The sequence below is a fragment of the Hemitrygon akajei genome, chromosome 17 (genome assembly GCF_048418815.1).
Source record: "Hemitrygon akajei chromosome 17, sHemAka1.3, whole genome shotgun sequence".
In the NCBI taxonomy this organism is placed as follows: domain Eukaryota; kingdom Metazoa; phylum Chordata; class Chondrichthyes; order Myliobatiformes; family Dasyatidae; genus Hemitrygon; species Hemitrygon akajei.
The window spans coordinates 37,671,024-37,692,964 of record NC_133140.1 but is presented as its reverse complement, the minus strand read 5'-3'; the positions used below and the strand labels follow the sequence as shown (position 1 = coordinate 37,692,964).

Below are 21,941 nucleotides of genomic sequence, written 5' to 3'. Positions count from 1 at the left end.
GAGAAGAATAGTAAACTTGGGATGTTTTCATTACAACCTCTGAGGTTAGCAGCTCAATAAACCTTTCACTAGAGAGCATTTAATTTTTGAATCCAATGCTCGAGTTTTTTTTAAACAAAAGACCGAAATAGACACGAACAAACATTAAGCAATTCAAAAAAGTGCCATCTAAAACAGGAGGAAGCTACGCAGTCAACTTCAACACCTAAAATTAGGCATCGACCTGCCTTGCAATCCCATTCTCCAGCAGGTGGACTTTGCTTTCCCAGAAGCACACCATAGAGGACCCCAGGCAGACTCTCAAGATCTGCACTGATATAAAATGAGTTTTCTGAATTAATTCTAAGATCAAATACAAGCAAAACCCAACCACTCCAAGCATGAATAATGCTGGGGCACTGCTTACATGGTGCATCATGCAATCAAATGGGTTTATGGAATCCTTCAATGATGCTATATAGACAATAGAAATTGCTTCAAAACAATTTCAAAAATCCATCACACCTGCACTGCTATAAAATTCAAACTCCTAAATTTTCTAAATAAATTCCTGGTTGAAAAAGCATTTGCTATAATACACATTCATTTAAAAAGTGCTTACTTTGTGTATCTGTGAAACTGGATGGCTGCTACCCTCTTGTGGTAGCAAGTCATAATTTATGACTCCATATATTTTACAAGAATGCAATAAAAGGACATTGTAATTTATGTATATCATACTCCTCAACACACAACCAAACAGTTATATATAATGCACTTACAGACAGCCAATCAGCCTAGTCTAAACCATTTTCATTTTACTTGTGGATATGAATTAATTCATTTGGGTAGAACTCAGGAATAGGAAGGGTGCAATCACACTGATGGGATTGTACTATAATCCCTCTAATAGCCACTGAGACATTGAGAAACAGATATCTGATCAGATTAATATATAAAAACAATAGGGTTGTTGTCATGGGGGATTTCAATTTCCCTAATATAAACTGGGACCTTCTGAATGCAAGGGGTTTAGATGGGGCAGAATTTGTTAAGTGTATCCAGGAAGGTTTCTTAAATCAACGTGGATGATTCAACGAGAAGCGGGACTGTATTGGACCTGGTGTTGGGTAATGAGCCTGGCCAGGTGACTGACCTTTCAGTGGGTGAACAGTGACCACAACTCCTTAACTTTCAGGATAGGTATAGATATAAGGATAGCTCTGGTCCTTGTGGGAGAGTTTTAAATTGGAGTAGGACAAATCACGAGGGCATTAGGCAGAAACTAAGAAATGTTCATTGGGAAGAAGAGAAAATCTGCAGATGCTGGAAATCTGAGTAACACACACAAAATGCTGGAGGAACTCAGCAGGCCAGACAGCATCAATAGAAAAAGGTACAGTTGACACTTTGGGCCAAAAGCCTTCGGCAGGACTGGAGAAAGAAAGCTGAGGAGTAGATTTGAAAGGTGGGGGAGGGGAGAGAGAAACACCAGGCGATAGGTGAAACTTGGAAGGGGAGGGATGACGCAAAGAGCTAGGAAGTTGATTGGTGAATAAGACAGAAGGCCATGGAAGAAAGAAGAATGTGGGGGAGGTGAGGAAGAGCACCAGAGGAAGTCGATGGGTGGGGGAGAGGGAGAGGGAGAGGGAGAGGGAGAGGGAGAGGGAGAGGGAGAGGGAGAGGGAGAGGGAGAGGGAGAGGGAGAGGGAGAGGGAGAGGGAGAGGGAGAGGGAGAGGGAGAGGGAGAGGGAGAGGGAGAGGGAGAGGGAGAGGGAGAGGGAGAGGGAGAGGGAGAGGGAGAGGGAGAGGGAGAGGGAGAGGGAGAGGGAGAGGGAGAGGGAGAGGGAGAGAGAGAGAGAGAGAGAGAGAGAGAGAGACACACACACACACACACAAGGGATGGGAAATGGTGAAAGGTGGAGGGAGGGTGGAGACATTACTGGAAGTTTGAGAAATCGATGTTCATGCCATCAGGTTGGAGGCTACCCAAATGGAATATAAGGTATTGTTCCTCCAACCTAAATGTCACCTTATCTCAGTGAGACCCGATGTAGATTAGGAGACCGTTTTGCCAAACATTAACGCTCCATCCGCCAGAACAAGCGGGATCTCCCAGTAGCCACCCATTTTAATTCCACTTCCCATTCCGATATGCCCATCCATGGCCTCCTACACTGTTGGAATAAGACCACACTTAGGTTGGAGGAACAACACCTTATATTCCGTTTGGGTAGCCTCCGATCTGATGGCATGAACATCGATTTCTCAAACTTTCAGTAATGCCTCCCCCCACCACCCCCCACTTCACCATTTCCCAGCCCCTTTGTCTCTCTCTCTCATGTTATCTCATTGCCTGCCCATTGCCTCCCTTTGGTGCTCCTCCCTTCTTCTTCTTTCTTCCACGGCCTGCTGTCTCTTTCACCAATCAACTTCCTAACTCTTTGCTTCATCCTTCCTCCTCCAAGTTTCATCTATCGCCTGGCGTTTCTTTCTCTTCTCCCCCCACCTTTCAAATATACTCCTCAGCATTTTTTCTGCAGTCCTGCTGAAGAGTTTTGGCCCGAAACGTCGACTGTACTTTTTTTCCATAGATGCTGCCTGGCCTGCTGAGTTCCTCCAGCATTTTGTGAATGTTCATTGGTGTTGGGGTTAATTGGAGACTGCCATTACAGGTCAGGAGTGGCTCACGTAACACACATAATGTTAGGAGGCCGGAATGCGAGGGAGGGGGGAGCGAAACTGGGGACCCCGCTACACCGATACTATTAGTGTCACGCGATTCAGTAAACAAAAGAAACAGGTAACTCGTGAGCATATGGCTGCGGGCCAATAAGATGGACACAAGAGCCCGATATTACCTAATATGTAGCGGGGGTTGTGCTGGGGGGAAAAGGGGTATAAATAAGAGCAGATTGTAAGGGGAAAACAGAACGCCTTCTCCAGCGACTCCGTGGATTCGCTGTGCCAGTTACGAATTCTGCAATAAAGCCACGTTTTGTAATATTCCGGTGTTAGTTGTCTCTCTTCCTAAACGAACACAGGGCAGAATTTCAAGCCCAACATTTGGTGACCCCGACGTGGGGAGGGAGAGACAACACAGGCTGGCGGGTCCGACAGCAGACAACTTGCGGCCGCAACCTCGACTAAGGTCAGGAAGTGCCTGTTATATCTAAGACTTCCACTAGATAGTAAAATTACTGAGTTAGATCTTGTCTGCTGACGGATCCTCACCAACCCCAAATTACCCTGGGAGAGATCATTCCCGGTGCAGAATCGTGACTGGTAAGTACTAACTCTTATCTGTTTTAAGGAAAATTCTCCGCCCGTGGAAAAGTCTTCTGAGTGAGGGTACCCGCCGCCCACGATGGGCATAAAAGTCTCAGGAGTGAGGAGAAAAGTGTTGCGGACACCGTAGTACACAGGGATAATGACGGCGCCTACCTTAGACTGGTTGTTAAGAGGAGAAATCTCCCACGCGAAGGTCAGGTTTTGAAAGGCGACCGTCCCACATTTGATCCTCTCTGTGTACTAGGGAGCCATGGAGCACTTCAATTTCGAGTTACCGAAAACTCAGACATTTGTGTGTTGAGTAACAGAGTATATGAGAGTTTTTAGAAATATGGTAAAATTGATAACTGCGAGTTCAATAATCTAACAGTGAGCAGCCGCAGGGGTCGGACACCATCAAGGTAGGAGTGGAAGTGTTCCTCCGAGGCCCGGGGAAGCTCACCTGGAACGGAAAACGGTGGCATGGTCCATACCCTGTCGCCGAGGTCTCCAACAGGGCATTAAAGGTAAGAAGGGAGGGGGACAATAACTGGCATCATTTTCTACTGGCTAAATAAGACCTCTGGCAAGTGGGGAGCGTTTCTGGGACAGTCGGCTCTAGGACTGTCTATTTAAATTGCTATCTTTATCACGTGTGGTTGTTGTTGCATACCCTGTATTAGGACCCTAGTCATCCGGACTATAGATCGAGCCTTGACTGGAAAGAATGGACTTCCACCGGCGTACCAGGCACCCTTGTTCCCGGTGGAAGGGGAGGACACGGCCCTCACGGAAAGCGGACGCGCTATGTGAGGACACGGACTGAAATGGACCATGGCAAGGGGGGGATTGTGAATTTGTTATTGATTAAGTTTTCTGAAATGTTGCATGCTACTTGTAAAAATTGCGGATGTTTAGGGAACCCCTACCCATATTTTGTGACCCTAGGTCGGACAAATCAGGATAAGCAAATAGGGAGGACACGCCAAAGAGTGCCGGGGGACGCTCACCTCTCTGCCTGATCCCGGCAGCCGCGGAAAAGATTGTAAGGGATGTGGGGATGTGGCCTCTGGGAGGCCAAGGGAGGGAGTGTTGGGGTTAATTGGAGACTGCCATTACAGGTCAGGAGTGGCTCACGTAACACACATAATGTTAGGAGGCCGGAATGCGAGGGAGGGGGGAGCGAAACTGGGGACCCCGCTACACCGATACTATTAGTGTCACGCGATTCAGTAAACAAAAGAAACAGGTAACTCGTGAGCATATGGCTGCGGGCCAATAAGATGGACACAAGAGCCCGATATTACCTAATATGTAGCGGGGGTTGTGCTGGGGGGAAAAGGGGTATAAATAAGAGCAGATTGTAAGGGGAAAACAGAACGCCTTCTCCAGCGACTCCGTGGATTCGCTGTGCCAGTTACGAATTCTGCAATAAAGCCACGTTTTGTAATATTCCGGTGTTAGTTGTCTCTCTTCCTAAACGAACACAGGGCAGAATTTCAAGCCCAACATTGGGAACACCTTTACTCTGGCAAATCACATCAGACATGTGGATGGTGTTTAAAGATCAACTGCTCAGAGTAAAGGAAAGGTATGTTCCTGTTAGAAGCAAGGACGTGAATGGAAAGATCAAACAAAGCACATGTGGAGTATAAAGAAGCAAGCCATGCTATGCTGTGAGGTAGTTTATATTAGCATTTTTCTGTAAAAGCACTGTGCCATGCTGGAATGTGTTTTGGCTTCAGCTAAAGATAAGGAGCCATGTTGTCTAAGTTAGGAATGTGTGTCAGCCAATCAGGATTGTGGGCTAATAAGAAAAGGTTCCAGAGAGCTGTGGGGAAGAGTTTCTGAAGGACAGTAGTCTGGTTTGGGGTCTTTCTGGCTGGACCTGCGGAGCAGGACACAAAGGAAGATGCCACAGAATGCCATTGGAAGGAGGGTCCTCATTGCAAAAAGTGCTTTGTGCAGATGACGACTCCTAGGAGGAAGGTCTAATCACTCTTGAGAGAGCAAGTTCGTTCGAGATGGTCTTCGAGGGGAGCTCAGAACGTGGCAGGTGATTTCACGCAGATCGTGGGTCCAGCACGCGAGTAAGGAGATACAGTCCAACTACTCCAGTATGAGCTCCAACGTTCTGCTTAACTCTAATGGGCCCTTTTATTTTTGTCTGTAACTGTTTGTTAAAGTTGAATATTTTGTAAATATACTTTCTTTATAATTTAATGGGGTGTAAGATCTGTCATTTCTAGGCTACCAATAACTGTGTATGGGCAGCAATTACACAGCATTTGCTCAAATCGAGGTTCCTTTAATCAGAACATCACAACGTTCCTGAATGTTGGTTCCTGAACTGGGGTTCCTGAACCTCAAACCATCCTAAATGTACACTGTCTGTAAAAGGTGGCCTTTTCACTGCTGAGTCACATAGCTGTTAGCAGAGTTAGCTAACGAGCCAAGTTTGCATACAAGCCCCGATGAGAGGGTCACACCAGTAAAGAACTAAAAGAAAGGAATTAAGAAAGCCAGGAGGGTCCTTGAAAAGTCATCGACAAGTAGGATTAAGGTGAATCCCAAGGCATACTACACATCCATCAAGAGCAAGAGGATACCTAGGGAGAGGGTGGGACCACTCAAAGATAAAGGGGGGAAAACATTTGCTTGGATGCAGAGTATGTGAGTGAGGTTCTTAATGAGTACTTTGCTGCAGTATTTATCAAGCAAAAGGTCACAGAGGACCAGGAGATCAATGCTGAGTGTATGTTAGGGCGTTTAGAGATTGAATAGAAGGAAGTGTTGGGCCTCCTAATAAGTATTAAGGTCAATAAGTGCTCAGGACCCCATGGGATTTACCCCAGGTTACTGAAGGAGGCAGGAGATGAGATTGCTAGGCCCTTGACCAGCATATTTGTGTCCTCTCTAGACACAGGCAAGGACCCTGAGGACTGGCGAGTGGCTAATATTGTACCTCTATTTAAGAAGGGAAGAAGGGAAAATCCTGGGAACCATAGACCAGTGAGTCTCACATCAGTTGTAGGGAAATTGTTGGAGAAAATTCTTAGAGATAGGAGACATGAGCATTTGGAAACCCATGGCCTAATTAGGGAGAGCCAGAATAGCTGTGTGTGTGGCAGGTTTTGTGCTACCAAATCGATTGAGCTTTTTTGACAAGGTGTTGAGAGAGATTGATGAGGGTAGGGCAGTGGATGTTGTCTACATGGATTTTGGTAAGGCGTTTTGACAAATGGGCGACTAATCCAGATGACTAAGATGTATCAAATCCATGGCGAAATGGCTGACTGGATTCAGAACTGGCTTGCACATGGAAGTCAGAGGGTAACGGCTGAAAGGATTTATTCAAGCTCATGTAATTAGTGGTATTCCGTAGCGATCTGTGCTGGGACCTCACTATTTGTGATGTATATGAACGACTTGGATGAAAATGTAGATGGGTGTGTTAGTAAGTTTGCAGATGATACCGAGATTGGAGTTTTGCATACTGCAGAAGACTGGCAAAGAATACAGCAAGATGTACATCAGTTACAGAAATGGCTGATGGAGTTTAACCCAGATAAATGTCAGGTGTTGTATCTTGGTAGGGCAAATGCAAGAAGACAGTGCACTGTTAAGAGCAAGATCCTCAACAGGGTTGCTGAGCAGAGAGACCTTGGGATCCAAGTTCATAGTTCCTTGAAAATGGCTACACAGGTTGATAAAGTGGTTAAGAAGAATTATGGAATGCTTCTTTTTATTAGTCGAGGCATTGAGTTCAAAAGACAAACAGTTATGCTGCAACTTTATAAAACCCTGGTAGAGTAAATCTGGAGTATTGCATATAGTTCTGGTTGCCCCCACTATAGGAAGGATGTTGATGCTTTAGAGAAGGTGTAGAATAGGTTTACCAGATGCCACCTAGATTAGAGGGCATGTGCTATCAAGAGAGGCTAGATAAACTTGCGTTGTTTTCTCTGAAGCACTGAAGGCTGAGGGGAGATCTGATAGAGGTTTACAAGATTATGAGAGGCATAGATTTCGTGGACAGGGATGATCTGTTTCCCAGGATTGAAATGTCTAATATGAGAGGGAATGCATTGAAGGTGAGAGGGGTAGGTTCAAAGAGGATGTGAGGGATAAATATTTTACTCAGAGTTGTTGTTGCTGGAATGCACCGCCTAGTACAAGGTGTGATTGATGTTTGTGGCCTAAGGTAGAAGGAGTCAATTTTAGAAAACCTAGCACATTTATTTTTCAACATAGTCCCCTCCTACATGTACACACTTAGTCCAGCGGTCGTGGAGCATACGGATCCCTTCTTTGTAGAAGTGGTCCACAGCAGGGGTGATTGATAAGTTTGTGACCTAAGGTAGAAGGAGATGAGTTATACAGCTCTTGTTACATGCACGTGCAGTTGAACTCTGAGTGAAAATGCAGAAAGTTTGAAGTTAATAACTCATCTCCTGCTACTGTAGGCCACGAACTTATCAATCATCCCATGCTGTGGATCACTTCTAGAGCTCCAAGACGCCGACTTCTACAAAGAAGGGATCCGTATGCTCCACGACCGCTGGACTAAGTGTGTACATGTAGGAGGGGACTATGTTGAAAAATAAATGTGCTAGGATTTCTAAAATTGACTCCTTCTACCTTAGGCCACGAACTTATCAATCACCCCTTGTATAGTGGTAGAGGCAAATACATTGGAGGCTTTTAAGAGGTGTTTGGATAGGCACATGGATTTAAGGAAGATGGAGGGATATGGGCATGGTGCAAGTAGGAGAGATTCGTGTTTGTGATTTGCTTTTTAGCTGGTTCAGCACAACATTGTGGGCTGAATGGCCTGTTCCTGTGCTGTATCTGTTTGCATCACACCATGCCACTATCGCACCACCCCATAGTTACCAAGCCTGCCCTCGGGTAGGCTTGAGAGGCCCAGGGTATAGTTTCTTTAAATCTATCAAATAGAGAAACACTCCTAAAAACCATCATGAATTTTTCTCTAATACGATTAAAACTTTGCACTGTCCATAAGTGATGACCATGGCTAGTCTAGCTTTCAAAATGCTGAACATGGCAATAAAAACACAAAGAAAACTGCCTAATTTCATACAGTATTGTTAAAAATCAAAAGACAGGGAGGGTTTTTCTCCAGCGGCTATGCATTCAGTCAAGCAGCTATTACACTTGGTAAAACAAAGCATCATGACCAATCAGGTCACTTATGGTGCTAAACCCATTTCCTGACAGACTGTCACATATCTCCAATTCAACTCCCACATGTTTGAATAAAGCACAACTGACTGCATCCAATCCCTCATTAGTCCAATCTCTATCACCATTCCTAACAAGACAGCAGGGATGCTGCATGCATGTTGGTCAAAAATCATGTCAAGTAAATAGATTTTGGGTCTATTTACTTCACCTGATTTGAGTTAATTCACTGCACAACATGTAGAAACAATGTACTGGTGCATCACATTAATTTATTACTTAGTTACTTTGGTTTAACTGCCTATTAGCGATGGAAATTTTTTCAATACATGCAATTAAATGATATTGCCAAATAATAGTAAAAGCACAGAGAAAATTTAAAAATCAAATTTAAGGCATTCAAGATTCTCTGATTTTATTATGAATACCCAACACTAGAAATGATAAGCTGTCTCAACCACCATCGCCCAGTGGCACTCATATCTACTGTGATGAGGTGCTTTGAGAGGTTGATCTTGGCTATTAAACCTCTGCCTAAGCAAGGACTAGGACACGCTGCAATTTGCCTATCGCCATAACAGGTAGGTCTGCAGCCGATGCAGTCTCATTGGCTCTCCATTCAGGTTTGGATCACTGGACAATAGCAATACCCTATGACAGGCTGCCTCTGTACTTTCCTCTGCAACTGGATCCTTGACTTCCTTACCGGGAGACCAGTCTGTGTGCATCAGAAATAACATCTCCTCCTGGCTGACAATCAACACTGGCACACCTCAAGGATTTGTATACAGCCAACACCTCTACTCTGTCTCTATACCTCCAACTGTGTGGTTAGGCACAGCTCAAACGCCATCTATAAATTTGCTGATGATACAACTATCGTTGGCAGAATTTCAAATGGTGAAGAGGTGTAGAGGAGTGAGATAGATCAACTAGTTGAGTGGTGTTGCAGTAACAACCTTGCACTCAACGTCAGTAAAATCAAGTAATTGATTGTGAACTCAGGAAAGGGAGGCTGTGGGAACACACACCAGTCCTCACTGATGGATCAGGAATGGTAAGGATGAGCAGCATCAAGCTCCTAGGTGTCAAATCTCTGAGGATCTATCCCGGGTCCAGCATACTGATGCAATTACAAAGAAGGGATGACAGTGGCTATACTTCATTAGGAGTCTGAGGAGACTTGGTGCATCACTAAACACAATCGCAGATTTCTACAGATAGCATTCTAACTGGTTGCTTCACCGTCTAGTATTGGGCGATGGGGACACGGGACAGGATCAGAAGAAGCTTAAGAAAGTTGTAAGCTCAACCAGTTCCATCATGGGCACTAACCTCCCCAGGACACCCTCAAAAGGCAATTCATCCATTATTAAGGACCCCATTCATTCAGGACATGCTGTCTTCCCATTGCTACAATCAATCAGCCCACTGTTTAATGTGATGCTGTTCTCTGTTCCCTCACGGACTGATGCCGAATAATGATTTGCTACAGGAGTGATGGATGCTTCCTTGATCTGCAAAGCCCAAGACCAAAGCACTGGAAGCAACAGTACAAGATTTTGCAGATGTCTGCGCACTTGCAGCACACATGAAAAGGACCTGCAAGAACTTGCTGGCTGCCTCGCTGTGGCAGCAAGAAAATTTGGCTTAACCATCAGCCTGTATTAGAAAGAAGTTCTACTTCAACCCACACCCCATACCTGCAGAACCACGAATTGAGATTGAAAGCACACAGCTCAACAATGTTGACACCTTCACCTACCTGGGAAGCTGCTTCACCTCCTCCTGCAGTGCAGCTCAAAAGCAAAAGCTGAGGCATCCTTTGGCAGGCTATGCACATGTGTGTGCAGAGAACGCGGCATCCAACTGAAGACCAAACTGGCAGTCTACAGAGCAGACATCCTGACTTCTCTGCTGTACGGCTGTGAAACATGGACCCCATCCCACATCAAGAAGCTTTATCAGTTCCACCTGCAATGCCTTCACAAGACAGAGCCCCCGCCACAGAAGTGTTACGAAGGGCCGAGAGCTCTGGCACAAAGATACTGATCATGAAGGCTCAACTTTGATGGGTTGGACATATGGTCTGGATGGAGGACAACCACTTTTCAAAGATGGCACATGGCATCAGGAAGCAGGGAGGCCCGACAATCCACTATAAAGATGGCATAAAGCATCCTTGAAGGCAGACAATATCCCTGTGACTGGTTTGGAGGCCTTGGCCAAAGACCACGATGCCTGACACCTGGCAGTCTACAAAGGCAGCAGCACATTCGAAAAGCAGCAGCTGAAGGACCTCGATCAAAAGTGCCAGGACCGCAAGGAGAGTCGACCCGACCCTCCAATGGCTGTAGCATGCCTGGCCCGCGGGCTCAACTGCACTTCCCAGTTCAGGTTTTGCTCTCATCAGAGACGTCATTGGCATCATTGCTATTCCTGACGGACTTCCAAGAAGACAGTCAAGGAGCTGGAGGACACACTGAACATTCCAGGAACAGCTTCTTCCCCCCCCCACCACCATAAAATTTCTGAATGGACAGTGAATCCATGAACACTACCTCACTTTGTCACTACTTCTTTAATTTTTTATATAAATTACTGTAATTTATAGCTTTTTTAAATTATGAATTGCAATGTACTGTGACGCAAAACAAATTTCATGACTTATGCCAGTGATATTAAACCTGATTCTGATTGTCATCTTTCCAGAATTTATATATATTTTTAATAGTAATACAACAACTTAAGAACAATTAGTTTTTAAAGATATTACACAGAAGTTTTACAAGTTTCCCAGTGAACCACACAAGTTTAAAGAGAACGTGACACTGGGCACCATCAAATTTAGAGAACCAGAATCAAGTGAAGCTGTACCCAATCACTGGGATTTCTAAAAACAAAGACAGTATCTTACTAGTCCTTATTTCAGCTATTTATCAAAGTTGACTACCGTAGATTCCGGATTTTAAGCCGCTACTTTTTTCCCACATTTTGAACAGCTTTGAACTTTGCGGCCAATAATCCGAAGCGGCTAATGCATGATTTTTTTCATGCCGCCTCGTAAACATTTTGCCTCATAACAGTAGACCAATAAAATTGATGAGTAGTTCACAGAGGTCCAATGAAATTGTACGATAAATCAAGCGCACTTTCACAATTAAATTATTGTAAATCAGTCATTTGTACTCACCCTCATCAACATGGAAAACACTCGAAGCATTGTGCTGCCTACTTAGTTTAAACTATATTTGTTTTCTGTACTACATCGCGGGATGCTATGACGTCACACCCGGTTTCGCGGTGTCTTGTGGGAAAATGCCGGTTTGCGATGAAACGGGACGGAGGGAGGGAGCGCATTACGCGAGCGGCTTTGGATCTGAGCGAACTCTGCTTTTAAGTTAAAGGTATCAATAACTTTTCCTGGTAGGCTGCAATATATATATTTTTTTACCAGTCGTTAGGAGATATTGGAATGTTGTTCAGTAAAGAAGTATACGCAACGTATATTTAAAAGTAGCCGCGTACGGGCACGGTTCGAAAAAAAGCATTTGCAATATGTATTTGTTTTTGTTACCATATGGATTTAATTAAAAGTTAAAAAAATCCTCACGTGTAATATCTTTCTGTGTAAATATCTCATATTACAACGTGGGACACCTGCGGCCGAAAATCCGGTGCGGCCTAAAATCCGGTGCGGCCTAAAATCCGATGCGGCCTTTACAATTAAAAAATTGATTTTATTTCTAAAATTAGAGCCAGCGGCTTTTAATCAGGTGCGCTCTGTAGTCCGGAATCTACGGTATATGTTTACCTAGCCACCCCCAGAAAAGAATGCACCCTGTTTGCCCAAGCAATAGGATGCATTCAAAAATAGCTCAACATAGTATCACAATGTCTTGACATGAATTTTAACTTTTGCTGCTCAAACCACCGACTCTGATAGGTACACTGAACCAAGCATAACTGTTTTTAAAACAAATATTAAGCTGTACATAAAGATCAGCAAACTCTTTAATAGTCTCAATGGACAGTGAATTACAGTTAATTGGGATTTATTTGGGCAACTCTTAAAGAACAGAAACAAATTGGGAACACAGCCGAATTCCCTTCATTTACCGTAGATTCCGGACTACAGAGCGCACCTGATTTTAAGCCGCTGGCACTAATTTTAGAAATAAAATCATTTTTTTAAATGTAAAGGCCGCACCGGATTTTAGGCCGCACCGGATTTTCGGCCGCAGGTGTCCCACGTTGTAATATGAGATATTTACACAGAAAGATATTACACGTGAGGATTTTTTTAACTTTTAATTAAATCCATATGGTAACAAAAACAAATACATATTGCAAATGCTTTTTTTCGAACCGTGCCCGTACGCGGCTACTTTTAAATATACGTTGCGTATACTTCTTTACTGAACAACATTCCAATATCTCCTAACGACTGGTAAAAAATATATATACTGCAGCCTACCAGGAAAAGTTATTGATACCTTTAACTTAAAAGCAGAGTTCGCTCGGATCCAAAGCCGCTCGCGTAATCCGCTCCCCCCCTCCTTTCCGTTTCATCGCAAACGGCATTTAAAAGCAGATTTCGCTCGGATCCAAAGCCGCTCGCGTAATCCGCTCCCCCCCTCCTTTCCGTTTCATCGCAAACGGCATTTAAAAGCAGATTTCGCTCAGATCCAAAGCCGCTCGCGTAATCCGCTCCCCCCCTCCTTTCCGTTTCATCGCAAACGGCATTTTCCCACAAGACGCCGCGAAACCGGGTGTGACGTCATAGCATCCCGCGATGTAGTACAGAAAACAAATATAGTTTAAACTAAGTAGGGTAGGTAGCACAATGCTTCGAGTGTTTTCCATGTTGATGAGGGTGAGTACAAATGACTGATTTACAATAATTTAATTGTGAAAGTGCGCTTGATTTATCGTACAATTTCATTGGACCTCTGTGAACTACTCATCAATTTTATTGGTCTACTGTTACGAGGCAAAATGTTTACGAGGCGGCATGAAAAAAACCTTGCATTAGCCGCTCTGGATTATTGGCCGCAAAGTTCAAAGCTGTTCAAAATGTGGGAAAAAAGTAGCGGCTTAAAATCCGGAATCTACGGTATTTGGGACACCATGCTGCTGAATTGGGGCAGGAGACTGTTGCCAAACAGTCTAGTGTCAGTTGTGTACACATCGTGTGACCGTAAAACACTACACTGTGCTTAAAAAGAACAGTTTTTAAATAGTCTCACTTCTGTATTTGTGTTCTAAAGCAGTGATTTTTGGCACTGATAGTTGTGAGTAATAAATAGTAAGACAATTCAGAATGGTTACGTTCACTGTGGTTTCAAGTATTCAGACTTGGAAATGCCAGAAATGAAACTGAAATGATTTCACTACTTCAGCAAGTAAGGAACTACGAAGAATTTGAAGATATCAACAATCATCTTGAATGTTACAATGAAAATATAGATTTGGAAGATGCAATTATCGAAAGCACTGTTTGAAGGCAGTCCACTAGCTGCACGAGGTGTTGGCACTGATTTTATTCATTTACGGTCAGTCAAAGGAACACATTAGCATACACTGAATTCCTCCATCAATAAATATTAGGAACTAATACAGTTTTATAGTACTGTAGTAGTTTTGGTAGTGTCTATTTTGTATTTAGTTTAAATACATAATTTGTTACTTGGTTAAACAGTAGTCTGTCTTGATTAATACCGTTTTAACTATTTCCATGAAACTTCAGTAAATTGGGACAGCTGCATAACAGGCCAAAATATACTGGTCCCAATGTGTCCGAATTAACTGGAATCCACTGTACTGGAAACCGATGTACTGTAAAATAAAGACTGATTTTGATATTTCAGAGTCAACGTTAATCTCTGGAAGTTTGCAATTGTTTCGAGTTTCAATAATTATCACTAAAGATTGCAGATTAAACACCTTTTAATCTTATAACTTTTAAAGGACTCTTATGCAACTTAAATGATTACATTTCAGTTGATTCTTTCTCTTTAAAAAATGCTCAATGATTTATAAAATACCTAAGCCTCTTACTTATGGAGTGGCAGGATTTTCTAATATGGTTGGCTACTCAGCCAAGTTGATTATAAGCATTACTGGAAGTCCAAGAACCCCTACAGATGACATCAGAAAGCAACATACACGAAGAAAGGGAGAATCCAAGAAACAGATCATGCTGAGGTACTGTAGTCACGCTTTTTTTCCCCAAGATTAGTTTCAAGCCTCATCAGTACATTGCTTAGCAGAACATTTATACATGTTGTTTCTGTGCTTATCCAGGCAAGTCATCATGCCATGGGTTAGAAAAGTTTATTTGCCTCAAACACAATGTCTGCAAGCAATACTTTCAAACCCTATTCAGCAGATATAAACTTTAAGACAAAATGACTGCATGCATACTTTAATAACAAATGAACCTCTGACATAATTTAGGAAAAGCTAAATGCTCTGCATTAACCTAATTTAATAGCATTATTGATAATAAAATGTTATCTTTTCTACAAAAAATATAACTTTTTAAGGTTATCATTTTCTTTTCCTACTGACATAGTCCCTTGGGTTAAGGGTGACTTACTTCCACTCTGGCTTTGTGAGATCAAAGTTGCCTAATGTGGTCAGTATGGGACTTGGTGCCTGATGGGGCAGACAGTTTAGTATTATGGGAAGTAGTGCGCTGCTTCCGCTGGGTCTCTTGGTGTTCTGACAAGGAGAATGAGATTCTCAACACAGATTCGAGCTGGCTTACCTTGGATTGGCTGTGCAGCACGGATCCTCATGAGTCAGTGAGCATGTTACATTATGTTAAGACCTTGGAAATACTCTTTAATAATTTAATTATCCATCTGCATTTTTGTTTTGCCACAACAGAGCTCAGAGTACATTGTTACATTAAGTCTGATGTCAAACATGCAAACAACATAGCCAGCCCATTGGAGATTACCTAGTATAATTAAGGCCTCAACACTGTAATTATTGGCCCATGTGAGGACATCTTGCCTTGGCTTTTTGGCTTGGTCATCTTGCCAATGGATATGACAGACTATGAAGGTAGACTTTACAGTAGCTCTCCAAGATTAGTCCATTGTGGGGAGTCCAAGGACAAAGATTACTGTTGTTCAGTAGACCAGAGCTTTGCAGTGAGGTGTTCATTTTAAAACTTCCATTTTCTCAAATAGCCAAAGGTTGTTTTCATACACAATGGCTTTTCTTGTAAGTTAGTCCCAAAGATATGGTAAATGTTTCATATTTCCCAGGGCCTCTTCATGGTCTTTCATTGCCTGAGGACAATGTTGTCCAGAGGGGCAGAAGGTGTTTTTTTGGCTTTTGGGGATAAGGCTCATTATCCTGAGCACGTCTGTGAAATCAACAATGACTTGGAAGTTCAGCCTCAAAATATTTGCATACATATTTTGTCAAATTTATTCCTTTTAAAAGACTGCCTTTTTAAAAAAAAACAGGTTTTTCTTCAAATGTGGCAAAATATTTTACAAACCTGATAATTTGCAAACCTCCCTCACAAAACAGAAAGTGACCACCACTTTCAGTGGGTGTGTGTTCCCAGTAAATGGTCCCTAACATGATTTTCCATAATGCAAAGCTGTATTATTTGTGCATGGTCAAGAAATGTGAGTTGAAAGGTTTATTGTCTGCACCCTCACCTCCCACACAAATTCAATGATAGCTATTTTTATTTAGTATCCCAAATTTTTGGATGGTGATTTGATAATTCTCTAAGGATGAATTCCTATTGCCCAAATGGCCTTAACACAAGATTAGCCTGGACTATTGATCAATTTCAAGAAATATTAAAAAATAAGATAGTATTTATTGCTCAGTGATTAACTGTTGCAGTTTCAGATCCTATGCTTCCCAATAGCAAAGCCACATGAAAAACTATGGATAATAACAAAATAGTGTATATATAACAACTACTAATGGATGCTGAACAAGTGCAACCTATCTACATCATTTTCTTAGGATTTTTGATCAAATATAAATCCCCGCCAGATCAGAGGCACAAGTTATTTTATTTAACCAAAACCACTTACTTCACCTCTTCACCAGCAAAATCAAACACCTTTGTGATTGTGACCTTTCCAGGTGATTTTTGTTTCTCTGGATCTTTCACTAAATCCTGATGCTTGTTTGACTTCTCTTCAACTGATGTTTCCTAAAGTGAAGATACAACAATAACTATTATACATAATTAATCCATACCCAAATAGTATAGTTTATCAATAGCAAAACCATCAAAATGACTTCAACCGATCACATGCAACGGTGTAGTTAAACAGAGAATCATAGCTGTCGAGAAAGACCCCCATCAGATAACAATAAAATGATTTCTCGTTTCACAAGTTACAACCTAAACTGGTCAGTAAACACACGTAAATCTGTTTTCACCTGGTGAAATCACTTTTTACAGCTTAAATTTAATCATATGCTTTTGTTAACCACTAAAAGAACATCCGATGGAGGGTTAGTTCAACTCCTGTTTATTACCACATATAGGTTTTCCATTTCTACGCCGTCATTCAATTTATGAACAAAAGGAACTCACCTTTAGTGTTGCTTGTTGTTACAGTCAGAACAGAAATTAGTTTAAATTACCACAGACTTAACTATAATTTTCGATACAGACATATTTCCTAAAACCTAAAGACTAGATTATTATAAAGTAATATTTAGAACAGATTCTTCTGCCTTCTTGTTAAAGTAATTCTTACCAAATTGGGAATGCATTCAAGTATAGTAACAACTTAGTTTTCCAAAAATACTTAAGAGACTAGCACTCAAATAGCAGTACATTTATAACATAAATATAAGGGGTCCACATCTTATCCTCATTCTGTATCCTATTTCCAAATTCCTCTTTAAATCCTCACTCCTACACCACCAAATAAATATATTGCCCAGAACAGAACCACAGTCATTAGTAAACCAGAGCACTTAATTCAGTGCTGTGGAGGGTTTTTCCAGTTATGTGGAAGGGTGACTTTTTTCCCTCCAGACTGTCACTGAATTTTCCAATTTATAAAACCTCCCTCAAGGTAAATGATTAGAAAAATGGTTCTTTATTCGGTAGCCAGTATGGATTAAAACAAAAATAACCCATTTTAGATATCCACTAATTCAAACTCCAGTGTTTGAAAATAAAAAAATATATAACATAAGAAATATAAATTATATTTCAATCTTGTAGAAGGAATTCTAAACTTCTTACAAAGTAAAGCAGGGATGAATGATCACGTCTACATGTAGAAGTGATCAAAGAATAAAGACAAAAGAAAGAGTGTTTAAGAACTGAAGCTCAGAAAAATGAAATAGTTGACCACAGTCAATAATTCTCCAATTGCACAACAATATTATCAACAAGATGGAACCCAAAAGTAACTTTCCCAAAGCTCAGAGTATTCACCTAGCCTACATAAATCCACATAGTGCAACTCACTTTAATTGTCAAAGAGAAAACACTGCAAATGCTTTCAATAATTCTGCATTGGGCTGGGAAAGGGAAAAATAAATTAATTTGGATTGTTGTCAGTAATTCCCTAGAAGAGGTATGTAGATACTGATTAAAATCAGAATTAGTTTCACTGACTGTATATAAACAAAGCATAGAGCGGATGTCAAATTTCTCAAAATACAAATTCCAGAAGGAAAAAAAAATGCGAAAGGGGTCAGAAATTATATGACTAAAAAAAAACTTCAAAGGAATAAGAATGAACAAAAGCTGTACTTGTTAATTCTCAATGCACGTTAAGATCTAAGATGGCACCGCTTACGGTGGCCGTGTTTCGAGCTCCATACCAAATTTACAGTATACTGCTAATTTCTGCAATTTCCTTCGCATTGCTTGTTCAAGTATGGTTACATCAGATACGATGGACTGACTCTTCTGAACACCAGGAAAATGGCATTTACCCACTGGGTGCTGCCTTTTCTACACTGAGATACCCTGCTTATGCAATCCAATGGAGGCTCATTATTACATCACTGCTACCTCGTAAGTGGCGCTGGAGGCAAGGGAGAAGGGCCGGCGTCCTGGTGAGGTTGAGACAGCGTGCTAAACCGCCAACACTCCCGAGCACTCTCCTGGAAAGATATGTAACGTTTTGTATTTCGTGGAGACCTAGCTGATGTAGGAGATACTGGATAACACCATCGAATCCGCTGGCTTCTCCCTGTTCTGGGCGGACTGGTCTAAAACATCTCTGGGAAGAGTAAAGGAAGTGGGGTATGCTTTGTTACGCCTGTGCCCCAACTCTGAGGGGCCGAGGGGTGCAGAGTGGCCCCCTCCTTTTTGAGAATCGCAGGATCACTATTGATTCGGGTCAGGAGACCCAGGAAATGAGAAAAAGACATGCAGAATCCACAAAGGGGTTTGGAATGTCCTGGCCCCTCAGCGATACAAAGCCACGGGAAGCGGCCATTGTCTCTTGGAGACAGAATTGTGTATTGAGTACTGTGCTTCGTGGAAGCCCTCAGGCAACGTGGGCTGGTTGGGGGATGGCATCATTCCACCCTGATTGACATCTGAGACCCCCCCGTGAGTAAGGATAAAAGAGGGTCTGGGGAACGGCCCCTTTAGATGCACCAGGAGAAACGCTAGAAATCCCGTGACAGCGTTTAATAGCGACAGCCGGTGGGAGGCCCACGTGTGTCCTTTCCCGTTGCCCGGGATTGAGGCCTTTCCATGGAACGGTTTAGCTAAAAGGATTGACTACAAAAAACGGAACTCTCGAAGGATCGACATCATAAAAACGGAAAAGCTGGCAAGTTTAAACATCTGTCTTTCTCCAACCAAAGGCTGCAGCCTGAATGAACTAAAGTGACTTTTATATTTCCATCGGACAATACATTATCCCCTAGACAACGATAGAGCTATTTCTTATTATTATTATACCCGCGCTTTTAGATTTAGTATTGACGACGTATATTATCTGTATGTTTGCATTGATATTATTTTTGTGTATTTTTATCAATAAATACTTTTAAAAATAGTACCATCAGACTTCAACGGACCTCTCTATCTTTGCTGGTAAGTGACCCAGTTACGGGGTACGTAACAGCTTCATGGTCAATAATGTTGTGTGACCCTCAGAATGTGCATGCCCTTAAATCCTTCTGTTCCTCAGATCTGGAGTACCTTGTGCTGCAGTGTAGGCCTTTCTGGCTGCCTAGAGAGTTCACGGCTGTTATTATCACAGTTCTGTATATTCCGCTGCAGGCTGATGCTGACCTGTCTCTCACAGAACTTTACGAGACCATCAGCACCCTGGAGACTGCACACCCAGAAGCTGCCTTCATTGTCGCTGGTGACTTTAATAGAGCGTCACTGTCTAAAGTCGCTCCAAAGTTTTGTCAACACATCCAGGTGAGCACATATGGAGATAGGATACTCAACCACTGCTACTCTCCCGTCCACAATGCTCCTCCGCCCACTGTTTGGAAAATTGGATCACCCTTCCATCTTGCTTCTGCCGATATACAGGCAGAAGCTGAAACAAGAGGCAGCCGTAGTTAAAACCATCTACTGTTGGTCTGACATTCGGTCTCCATACCACAGGACAGCTTTAATGACTCTTTCACAATGAGGATGTCTCCACGTTCACAGAAGGGGTCATGAGCTTCTTCCAGAAGTGCATCAAGGATGTTGTCCCCCAAAAATCAGTCAGGATCTACCCAAAGCAGAAACCCTGGATCAACATTTCCGTGCGAGCAGCACTTATAGTGCGACACAGTGCTTACACTGCCGGTAACCAACAGGAACTCAAGAACTGCAGTTACAATCTACGCTATGTCATCAAGGCAGCAAAACAATAATACAGGGACAAGATCCAGACACAACTCTCCATCAACAACACACGCAGCTTATGGCAAGGTCTGCATGCTATCGCAGACTTCAAAGCTAAGCTCAATGGTGCTGTCATCTTTGCTGCCTCTCCCAGATGAGCCAAATCTTTTTAACGCTCAGTTCGATTTTGCCAACACTGAGCTCCTGAGGAAAACCGCCGATGTGACCTGCACCTTGGTCATTTCTGAGGCTGAAGTACGCAGGTGTTTCCAACGACTGGACAGTCGCTAGGCTGCGGGACCGGACGGCATTCTAAGGCGGGTATTCAGGATGTGCGCAGAACAACTGGAAGGTGTGTTTACAGACATTTTTAATCTCTCCCTCTCCCATTGTAGAGTACCCTCCTGCTTCAAAGCATCCACCATTGTCCCTGTACCTAAAAAGACAAGGTAACGTGGCTGAACAACTGGCATCCTGTCGAACTCGCCTCCATAATGTGCAAATGCTTTGAGAGGCTGGTCAAAGATTACGTCTGTCAACCACACTGGACTCCCTACAATTCACCTATCGAAACAAGCAATTAACAAATGACGCAATAGCCGTGGCTCTACACACCATCCTTACATATCTGCAGAAGGAGGATGCTTATGCGAGAATGCTATTCTTGGACTACAGTTGAACATACTAAGATTTCAAAGGTACATTTAATGTCAGAGAGATGTATACAATATACATCCTGAAATGCTTTTTCTTCGCAACCATCCACGAAAACAGAGGAATGCCCCAAAGAATGAACGACAGTTAAATGTTAGAATCCCAGCCCCCCCCACGCGTAAACAGCAGCAAGCAGAGATCTCACCGGCATAAAAGCATCAGTGCCCCCCACCAAGTACTCAAGCATGCAGCAAAGCATCAATAAAGACCCAGAAGACTACTCATTCACCCAGTAATTCAACATACCACAGGCTCTCTCTCTTTCCCTAATAAAGGAAAAAGAGATGTCTCCGTTTCACAGTGAGAGGGGAGACATAACAAACAACTCGCTGATTTATGGTGTTAAAAGTCTGTTGCATCACTTTTTCCAGTCTGTGTGCCCAAGAAACTCGGGTACCTGGGCACACAGCCTGCAGCCAGCTTGCTGCTTTCAATCTTCTATCTCCCATTCAACACCACAATTCCCTCCAGGCTTGACAAGAAGCTCAGAGACCTCAGCTTTCACCCTGCCTTGTGTAGCTGGATCCTGGCCTTCCTGTCAGATCACTGGCAGTTGGTAAGAATTGAACTGAATTGAATTGAATTTCAGTTTATTGTCATTTAGAAACCACAAATGCAATGCAGTTAAAAAATGAGACAATGTTCCTCCAGAATGATATCACAAAAGCACACGACAAAACAGACTACACCAGAAAATCCACCTAACGTTTGGCAATCCCCAAATCCAGAGTCCGGAGAGGCTGCTGCATATTAATATTGTGCCACTATCTTAGCACGTTCCCCAGAATGGAGCTCCAAACCCACCAGACAAAACAAGACTATCCATACACACCAAGTCAGGAGACCAACTCTACCACCCAACAAACCAAAAACTAAAGCTACAAGACCTACACAAAACCACAGTTACATATAGTTATAGTTAACATATAGTTACAACAGCGCAAACAAT

General features: G+C 42.7%; 1 protein-coding gene and 1 long non-coding RNA gene across 3 annotated transcripts in view; one reads left to right on the top strand and one right to left on the bottom strand.

The window, feature by feature from the left end:
- Window positions 1–21,941, bottom strand: part of cfdp1 (craniofacial development protein 1) — a 211,890-nt gene that overhangs the window by 173,225 nt on the left and 16,724 nt on the right. For both annotated transcript variants that reach the window (XM_073069946.1, XM_073069945.1), the window contains exon 4: window positions 16,530–16,651. In XM_073069946.1, the coding sequence (XP_072926047.1) occupies window positions 16,530–16,651 (122 nt within the window). The remainder of the gene's footprint in view (window positions 1–16,529; window positions 16,652–21,941) is intronic.
- Window positions 2,645–4,701, top strand: LOC140740624 (uncharacterized). Its single transcript, XR_012101887.1, has 2 exons — window positions 2,645–3,264; window positions 3,641–4,701. It is a non-coding gene; the product is annotated as an uncharacterized lncRNA (long non-coding RNA).